The 10,162-nt window shown below is 51.3% G+C and overlaps 2 protein-coding genes across 11 annotated transcripts in view; one reads left to right on the top strand and one right to left on the bottom strand.

The window, feature by feature from the left end:
- Positions 1–206: 206 nt before the first annotated feature.
- Positions 207–10,162, bottom strand: part of Gug (arginine-glutamic acid dipeptide repeats grunge) — a 69,757-nt gene continuing 59,801 nt past the window's right edge. For 9 of the 10 annotated variants that reach the window (XM_077675705.1, XM_077675714.1, XM_077675712.1 and 6 more), the window contains one exon: positions 207–502. In XM_077675705.1, coding sequence (XP_077531831.1) covers positions 352–502 — 151 coding nt within the window. In that variant the 3' untranslated portion in view covers positions 207–351. Of the gene's footprint in view, positions 544–10,162 lie in introns of all 10 variants that reach the window. The other variant, XM_077675715.1, reaches the window with a different exon arrangement.
- LOC144144322 (uncharacterized) lies at positions 967–9,462 on the top strand. The gene has a single exon (XM_077675719.1). The coding sequence runs from the start codon at positions 2,486–2,488 to the stop codon at positions 4,358–4,360; it is 1,875 nt and encodes a 624-aa protein (XP_077531845.1). The 5' UTR covers positions 967–2,485; the 3' UTR covers positions 4,361–9,462.

The raw sequence follows: 10,162 nt of genomic DNA, 5'->3' as shown, positions 1-10,162 counted from the left end.
GGAGGGAGGGGTTTAAAAAGAACTGAACTGGTGGGTGCCAACATCACCTGTTGCAGGACAACAATGTGCGGGGACAGAGCACCCCGGTCAAACCCTCGAAGGAATCTCTTGACTAGTAAAAACCACTACACGCAAGGTAACAAAAGTTCAACACAGAGGGCGACAGGGAAAAGGAGGCACCGGCACCTTTCGCAGCACAAAACAGCAGCAACAACCAAGGGGGCACTGCAAGGGCTGCTGGCACAGTACAGGTCCATCGAGTTCCACTTGCAGGACGGGCTCGGAGAAAGAGGAGAGTTGCAAAACAAGAGTCCACGCATGTGTGTGTATAAAAGAAGCAACGATGAGAGCTCAGTTGATGGGTGGGCGGCCCCCCCCACGGGCGGCCTCCTCCAGGCTGCGGAGCTTGAGCTCCCGCTCCCGCTGCTGTTGCTGGCTGCAGCGCCGAGCCGTGGCAGCACAGTCGCTGGACAACTCTTGCCTTGGGACTGTGGGCCGCCACCTGGGGAGTGCACACACACCACCACCCGTCACTGGCGCCACCTGTGGGCCGACAACACGGGGCTCAGGGGGGGCCGGCACACTGCAGCACACACCAAAAGCGCTTCCGCCACTCGGCAAGCATGCATTCCACACAAACGACCCTCCTTCATTTGAATTGTGAAGGTTGATCTGGAAGATACTGATATTGTAAGGTACACTTTTAGACGCCTTGCAGTTTTTTACGGCAAACCCAGACCATATTGCACCAGTGCTACGAGTGCCACGGCAAATATGCAAGGGCTCACATGCTTGGCCCACAACCACATCATCTGAGCGCACGTTTTGTTGCTTTTAATATTACGCTATCTTCGTTTAAATCGTAACAGGTTCCACAATCGGGCAATGCCCTAATGCATCGTGGTCACATTTTGTTTCAACATATTGCAATTTCAGTAACCATACTATACCTCGCCATGCTGCTTTTAATATTAGGCCTATCTTTGTTTAATCGTAACAGGTTCCGCAATCAAGCAATACCCTAATACATCGTGGCGATGCAGTGCACATTGCAGCTTTTGACACGTTCGTAACTTTTTTTAAATAATGCAACTGCTTATAGTGAGGGACCAGATATAACGCAGGTTTTTGTGACTCGGTTTGCCTCCTATACACCATTTTTCATAAGCAGCCGGGAAAGGAGGAAAATACTCGCAACCCAGTTTTCTCGGCGGCCCTCGCGCCTTCCGCTTCACGCGGACCAGCCTTGCCTGTGCGCGCTAAGCTTAAACTTCCCTCGGCGCGGTGTGTTCCGCTGCGTAGTTCAGGAGTGTTTCGCACCGTGTGCTTAGTTTTTGCGGAACTTTCAACTGTTTTAGCCAATGCTGCGATGCCGTTCAAGGCGCAAACGTCGCTTGGTCAGCACTGTGCCGTGGTGGGTTATCAAAACAACCAGAGAAAGCGAGAAAAAGTCGCCGACAGCATGCATCTGCACGACACTGCCTGGAGAAAATGCAGTGCGGTTGCGACGTGTTTTTGCTGCATCGCTTCCCAGTGAACACCGAATTGAGATATCGGTGGACGCCATTGATAAATCGCAACGACTTTGTACCAACGACCAACTCCAGGGTTTGTTGGGTGCACTTGGACGGCAAGCAGACGGTGCAAAATCCATTTTTCACGTAAAGCTGTGACGGAACGGAACCCCCTGAAATGTTAGAAGTAACTTTATCCTTTACAATACAGCATTGATTGATTGGTTGGTTGATTGATTCAATGATTATGGGGTTTAACGCGCCGACGCTCCATAGGTGATGAGGTGCGCTGTAGTGGAGGACTCCGGATTAATTTTGACCACCTAGGTATCTTTCACAAACGCCGATACAATACAGCATTACAATAACTTCTGGTTCCTTGTAGTCAATTTAAAATACCATATATTGTTTGGTCATTGTAGCTGATTGGCAAGCTGATTGGCATGCAAAAATCCCGTTTCATCTAATCTAACCTTTAAGGGGAGACGCGGGTCGAAAAATCGCGTTTTTTTTCGGAAATTTTCACTTTTTTGTTTTCACTCGTATTAGATTCTTTGAACATTCATGTTTGCCAGAAATTAATTTCAATCGGTAATTCATATCAGAAGTTACTGAAAAATGCATTCAAGTAAGTCCCGGCGACCTAAAAAAATCGCTGAAATCTGCCGAAATCGACGTTTTTCGGCCCCCTTTACATCGAGGCAGCGGCACCATGCGCCATTTGTAATCACTGAGGCGGGTAGAGTTGTCCATGCTCTCTCAATCGCAGTCTCGCAGAGTCTCGTCCGGAAAGAAAAAATACTATAAAAAAGCGTTTTTTGAAGCGCCCCTGCGTGCCGTTTGAATCGCGCGGCACGTCACGTGGTGCCGGAGCGAGCGCGCCATTGGCTAGCGCAGCGCCCGCTTGTCGCTTCGGCCCCGCGCTGCATCGCCAACTGAACTTCGCGAGGATTTATTCGATTAGTTACGCGATGAATCCTGCCAGAAAGCAGGTGTACAAGGTGAAAAAGTACCGGACGATAAACAAGTATGTGGGAAAACGTCGTAAAGTGCGTCGTCAGACTGCCGCAAAGGCGAACTGCCCGGAGAGGTCTAGGCCTAACCCCAGCGTCGGCAACGATCGCGACGACGACTTCGCCGGCGGCCTCGATGCTGCTGCAAACTTCGTCAGCGCCTCACAAAAAAAACTGGAGTTTTTTGAGAAGAACGAAAGGCATGCGCGTGATGGCGCATCGTCAACAGTGCTGTGTGACATCGATGCGATGACGGCACTTGTGGGCGGAGCGGCGTGCCCGTCTTGCCGTGAACACAAACTTGTTGTTCGCGAGGTGGCAGAACAGCGCAAAGGACTTTCGTCCTATCTCGAGTTGCGGTGTGAGAACAGTGAGTGCGCGTCTTGTGTTCTCTCTTCTACACGTACGTCGAGGCGTGTTGCCTCTGGCGAAGCCGCCGCAGCATCTGATGGCTGCGCGGAGGTGGTGCACTACGGCAACAGGAGCTCGCGCGATAGCTTCGCGGCGAATGTGAAAGCTGTCGTAGCCTCGCGTGCCATAGGCATCGGACATGACCAGCTTTCGCGGTTTTGTGCGATTGTTGGACTGGCAAAGCCCATGCACCACAAAACCTTCCAGGCAATCAGCAAGAAGGTTCACGATGCTGCTGTGAGGGCCGCAACCGAAAATTTGAACCAGGCAAGAGCTGTGACAAAGCAGGTGGTTGATGGTAGTGACGTGGCCGTAATGTACGACGGAACTTGGCAGAAACGAGGCCATAAAAGCCATAACGGAGTCGGCGCGGCTATCTCCCTGGACACCGGCCTGTGCTTAGATTTCGAAGACCTGTCGAATTACTGCCACGCTTGCAGTCTACACAACGACATGGGCTCTGAAGAGGAAATCTGGCAGGCCTACCACAGACCTGTCTGTGAGAAGAACACCGACAGCTCCTCTCATGGCATGGAAGCCGAAGCAGCACTAAGGATATGGGAGCGCACATTGCTGTACGAGTCTCCACTTCGCTTCACAACATTTCTTAGTGATGGCGACAGCAAAGCGTACAACGGAGTTTGTGACGCCAAGGTGTACGGTGCAGATGCGATCTGCAAGGAGGACTGCACTACTCATGTTGCAAAGCGCCTAGGCACTGCCATACGCAAATTGCCGACACAACTGCCCAGAGGCGAGAAGATCAAGCCTGCCACCATTGAAAAGCTGCAGACATATTATCAGATCACCATCACTAGCAATAGGGGCAACCTTCGGGACATGTACACTGCCATATGGGCGTCATACTTTCACTCTTGCTCCACTGATGGTGCTGGCAGCCACAACTTCTGCCCACCAGGCCAAGAATCATGGTGCAAGCACAAGCGTGCTGAAGCAATGGGCGAGCCTGCACCACAGCATACACCACTTCTGACGAAGGCACAGGGTCGGGCACTGCTGCCCATATACAAGCGTCTTTCTGACGAGAAGCTGCTGGCCCGATGCCTTCAAGGGAAAACTCAGAATGCTGCTGAGTCTCTCAACAGTAAGGTGTGGCTGCTGTGCCCCAAAACAAAGTTTGCTTCCCGGAGTGCTGTGGAGACTGCCACAGCCATTGCTGTGCTCTGGTATAACCGGGGCCATGCAAGCTTCGAGCTGGTCCTGGAGGAGCTTCCTGTCCTCCAACCAGCAAGCTTGACCACCCTGGGGGACTACAGCGACAAGAGGCGCGTTCAGAAGATGAATGCCCAACAGACTGCTGAGGCAAGGGCTCACCGCCGCACATCGGCCAAGAGAGCTCGCCTACAGGACTCCGCTCGGAAGGACCGCGAAGGAGTTACGTACAGTGCGGGCGAATTCTGATCACTGTGGCCAGCTCCTGGACATACTGCCTGTGCATTGGACACACTTTTGAGTGTTTGCAAGTGCACCCTAATTAGTAAACATGTTTCAAACTTTCAAACGCGTTTTTCTCATTTTGGAATTTTTGGCCACGGTCACAGTTCACTCACGTAGTTTCATCCCCTTAAAATTGTCCTATTGCGATGAAACTTGGCACACACATTCTTCAAAGTGTGTAGAGTGCCGTTATCTATTTTGATTTACGATACATGTCCATTATGAATCAAAACATGCCAAGAAATCATACAAGGAACCCTGAAAAAAAGAAGTTCGGCAGATCTGTTCATTTTTTGTAGTAACAGCTTTTTTTCTCATAATTTTAACCTCTTAAGTGCACACAGTGGTTCATGACAGGCATAATAAGCTATTACACAAATATCTACACAAAAGTTTTGATGTCGAAAAAGCGAGAGTAATAATCCCCTTGTTTCGCTATTGCACGTATGATAACTTTAAAAGTAATGAGGCCACACAAAATCTGATAACAGTTTTGGAATCTACAAGAAAAAATGTCTCTGTGGCTAAATTTGGAAAACCCTAACTTGAAAACTAAAGAAAAAGGGTTTTCGAGTAGCGTCTCCCCTTAAAATCAGGCGTTTTGCTTAATTTTTTTCAGGCGAACGTACCGTATTTACTCGCGTAATCCTCGCACCCCTAATGTGAGCCACCAAAACTTGGATTTTTTGGTTCCTCGCATAATCCTCACACCCCGAACTTTGCAGCGGCGAAAGTTCCCTGCTCGCAAAACCCGCATGTTGCACGCGCTCTCCAACGCGCGCCCTCCCCCGCCGCCTCTCTGTTCGACGGAGGGCGCTGTGTATCCAAGGCCATCCAGGCGCCCTAACAACCTGCATGGCTACTCCCTAACAGGCGCCCTAACACGCTACTCACACTGTCCTTGAGCCGGTTTCGCGTGCACACAACTTTTTTTATAGCCGGCGTTCGCGCAGCCCGCTGTCGAGTCGCCGTCGTGGTCCCGTCGTTGAGCAGCAGCAGCAGTCAGTGAGTCACTCGCGTCAGTGGTGGATAGCTCGCTGCCATTCTGAGAACTTTTTGATCTCTTTGTTTTGTGCTTGGTGCCGCTTCGCCATGGGGAAGAACGGCAGCTACACTGCCGCTTTCAAATTGAAAGCGATAGAGTACGCGATCGAACACGGCAACCGCGCCGCAGGCAGGCACTTCGGCGTCACCGACTTCAACGTGCGTCACTGTCGAGCTTCACAAGTAGGCACGCACATGACGACGACGAGATAGGGCGCGCGCAAGAAAGCAAAGGCGGCAATTTCATGATCGCTGATCGACGGGATACTGTTTACGTTGTAAATTATAAAATAAAAAGAAATAGCTGCTGTTGGCAACACTGAGCTTACATATACAAAAAACGACCGCTACATTTAGTGGGATTGGCAGAAGGCAAATTGGCAACACTGTGCACCGTATTTTTTCCCCCCGCACAATTCTCGCACCCCTAACTTCGCATTTGCTTTTCCGAAAAAAAAAAGTGCGAGGATTATGCGAGTAAATACGGTATTACACTGCCGAACGATATGAAACGATAACTTTCTCAATCACACACTGCTGGTCGATGTGGAAACGCAGCTCGAGATACGTGAACGCTTCATTTGGAAAATAGCTCAACCTGTTCACAACGCGATAAAAAAAAAAAAGCTTCTAATCCTTTTGCATTGTCACAAAACAGTCACTGCTGATCGCGTAAAGCAGTGGTTCTCAACCATGACTGCCCCGGGGACCCCTTTTGGGCTTGCGATAGTGATGGGGGACCCCACGATGGAGCGTATGTTGATCTGGGCCATAATGTCAAACAATTTGTACTTGAATCTGTAAGTCTTCTAGACACCTATATGCTGCCTTTTGTGGGTTTCTTTTCTTTGTCTTTCATAGCTGGCGTGTTGGACAAAATGCAAATGTCAAAATATGTGCCATGCGGAGATGCTAAATGTACATTTAATCTGGCGGATCCACCTTTTTGCTTCGCAAGCAAATGCTGGCAAAATCGAGAGAAAAATGGCGGGCGAAACGTTTGGCGGGAAGCTTCGCGGACCCCTGAAATGCTATCGCGGACCCCCTGGGGTCCGCGGAGCCCTATTTGAGAACCGCTGGCGTAAAGCATTTGTGGTGCAAGCAGCGGTTTCACAAAGGTGGGCTCCGAGCGACAGGCCTCATACACTGCGCAAAGTTAGGCCACTCATGATCGTGATCATGATCAACCAATATTAACTCGCCCAAATGTCGATCCTTCTGCTCAACCTTTAATACGTGGTTGAGTACAAGAACCGAATAATTGCTTTGGAGAAATGTTCCACGCGTACGCCGATTTAGCGCCGGCTTTCTCGTGCACTAAATGTTTCACACTCAGCAAAACAACTCTCCTCTGACACGGCAGCTAGCAATCAGCGGATCTGCGGTGGCGACATCATACACGTCTGGCTGATCGTACTGTGCTGCACTCAACAGTACTTGGCGACGAGGTATTACTTTGCGTTTAGTGGGCAAAGGTTTGGAAATGATGCAGTTCCTGCTGTAAAACGGACCACTGCGCTGACGTTGCAACCTTTGTGCCACGACCGACTTGCACTCACTCATATGTGAGCGCAGATGTTAGGGTTGAATTGCAGATAAGGTTGTCACACTCATGAGCAAAACTGACTTTTTGCATAACCAACGCTATCACGGTACAACTGACTATCAAATAACTTGCACGCGCCTTGCATGGAAACACACGATCACGTCGCGACCCATGGCCTGCCTGGCCACCATGAAGGCATGGAGGATAAGAGGGGTGCCTGATCTGGGGCCGCACGCATAGCGTCGCCTTAGCAACAGACGCTTGGCCACAGATATGGCGGCGCACTCACATGGTTGCCTGCATGAATTCCACGCCAATGAATACCTCCTATAGTGTGTTTTTTTTGCGGATCTGCTGATCGACCCGCGCAGCTGGGACACCGTTTTAGGGTAGCAAATTAAAAAAAAGGGATGACGCAGCGCGCATCCCTTGCTCTCCTCTAACTTGGACACACAAGAAAAAATAGGCAGTTAGCGCATACGTGATAACCACAACTGTCCTTGCTTGACACACCTCTGAAGATAGCGACCCCCCTCCCCATCCCCGCCCGGCAAGTTGTTTCCGTGAACGCAAGGCCCGGTTTTGCACACAATTCGTGCACATCGGTGTTGCGCAGTCGTTTTTTTTTCACACTCATGTGAACGATTCCAAGGCAGCTTCTTTGAATGGCAGTGGGAGGAGCCTGACGACTTGCACCAATAAGGAGACTCGCACATAATGGCAGGAGATCCGAAGCACTCCGAGCAGCCGTCTGGCCGCGCCAGGTGTTTAGGCTTACTGTCGCGGTATCTTTTGATGGGCGCTTTCGCAAGCAACGTGGATGGAAGTTTATATTCCTCTTTTCGCCTAGATTATCAGCTCTTTTCTTACGTGAGCATCTTCACTTGCGCCTCGAGCGGCATTTCAGCGAGCAGTTAGAAGTGGTCGCTGGAGCTGCCTGCACTACTTCACGGCCAGTTCCGACACCATGTTGGCACCTCTTACCATGCCGCACACTCCACGCCAGTTGTATCCGCACCGGCGTCGTCGCGCCTGCGGCGTGCACTGCACGTTTTTGCGAGAAGAAATCGCTCCATGCGACTCACGCTTTAGAACATTGTGCTTATTGATAAGCCACTGCTCTTTCCCTTCCCGAACATCTTCAGATAGCAAGTCTTGCAAAGCCGAAGATTTCCACCACCAATACGTTGCGCTGATAAGCAGCCGCCTTCGGCATCGTGATCAAAAGGTAGAGTGGAGGGGGAAAAACACTGGCGTTCTTATCACATTGTCATGGGGCGTGTGTTCATAGACACTAAAAACGCAGCCATGGTCCGCTCTATGGCAATCATGAATCACGCCGTCCAGTTGTGATTTCGAACGGAAGGCAGGCACTCATGGCACGTGACAACAGTCCCCATTCGAGGTACATGGTCTGCCATGGCCACGCTGTTCTGCCGATGTCGCCCAGACCAGCCCTCTAATGTCTCTCTTCCGCGTGCATACGTTCGCGCAGCCAGCACACAGAACGGTTGTACCACCTGTTGGGGCACTGTAGAACCAGCGACGCGCCCGACCGGCTCAGGGTCGCAGGTCTCCGTGATTCCGTGATATTCACCAAGTACATACTCTGGCGTGCAGCAAGTGCACTGGCACGTGCCTTTTGTGCCACAGCCTGTACGAACTATAATAGATCTAAAATATAGCTTGCACACTGCCCCTGCGCTCACCGCGCACACAAGACACGTCCCCCCCCCCCCCTTCCCCCCCCGCCTCTCCCAAACAAGTGGCCAGCTAGTTGGCCTGTGGAGAAGGCAGAGAGAGCGGAGCACAGTGCGTCTCCACCCACTTTGAAAATGGGTAGGCATGCTAACAAATGCCTCGGTTACATCATTATTTGTTCGGATGCAATTTAATGGGCACAAATGAAAGGCAGGCTTTGAGTTTAACCAGGTTGAGTCAGTCCGAGGTGACTTTTTTCTAGTTCCTCTTTGATTTACGCGCTCCAAGTCGCAGCGGTGCGGGGCAAGCAAAACACTCCTCCTCCTCTCACTGTTTTTCCCACTCTACCTCTCCCCGGCGCGACTTTAGCCGCGCATGCGCGACAGCGGGGTAACGGTCGCTGCAGCTGCCGGAGCAACAGCGGCGCCGGTGCGCGAGAGAAGCCGCGGGGGCCGGGGCTCGCGTGCGAGTCGTAGCATAGCGGAAATATCGTGACAGCGTTCTGAAGACCACAGAAGAGCGGTTATATGCCCCATGCACAGGGAGGAAGCGCAGCAAGAAGTGATTTTGCTTCGTGTTAGCAAAAGGTGAGACACTCGTTCGTAAAGCGTGAATTTAATCTGAACGATAGCGCGGTGTCGTGAGCTGTACAACTACGTGTACCGTGTTCGATGTCAACTTGTGCTATGCCGTGTGGAACATCAGTGCTTATCACGGCACGTTGCGTTTGTGCTCGGTCGTATTTTCGTAACATGAATAAAGTGTTGAAGTGCGATTTCTGCTGCCGTCTTACTGTCTCAGCTGCGTACGTACGCCTGCATGGAGGCGCGCCGGTCTCGGCGAGGCCTAGCGGGCGGCGCGGGGCTAGCGGGGCCGGCAGCGGAGCGGCGGGAAGAAGCGGGGGGAGGAAAGCATCAGCCCCCCCCCCCATTTTGCGCCTCCTCTCTGTGTTGCCATGACAATTACTACGCCTCCAAGCTCAAGATGGCGGTGACGTTGCTATGGCAATTACAACTCACTTTTGCCCGTCCAGGCTCGCCAGGGGAGGATTTGGCGCTACGACCACAATTAGGCGGGACGCTGGGTTGAAGGCTAAGATGCCGTGGACTGGTTGAGTGGTGTTAGGCCTAGGCCGTATGGCGGCCGGTTCAGTCACAGCCACTGCCGTAGGGTCGCTTGCCCTCGCCGGCGTAGTGTGCAACAGCACGTACTTCTACGCACACTCACATCAATGTGCATCATCAATGTACATCCCATCAATTTTGAGGCCTTGTCATTGGGTCTGTAGGAGAATGCGTGGCAGACATATAATCAGTTACTTGTGCCAATACTTGCCACATTCCTCACATTCTATGACCTCTGCTTTCAAGCCGCACAACTTCCTGTAATCTGGCTCATCATCTCAGGCATTCCTGTTGCGATAAGCTTTGTGTTGGATACCAGAACAAATAAAATGACTGAATGGAAACTCTACT

Source organism: Haemaphysalis longicornis, unplaced genomic scaffold, assembly GCF_048455015.1.
Source record: "Haemaphysalis longicornis isolate Haplotype H1 unplaced genomic scaffold, Haemaphysalis longicornis Haplotype H1 scaffold_7, whole genome shotgun sequence".
NCBI classification, from domain to species: Eukaryota; Metazoa; Arthropoda; class Arachnida; order Ixodida; family Ixodidae; genus Haemaphysalis; species Haemaphysalis longicornis.
Note: the sequence above shows the minus strand (reverse complement) of the source record. Positions and strands in the feature narration are given on the sequence as shown.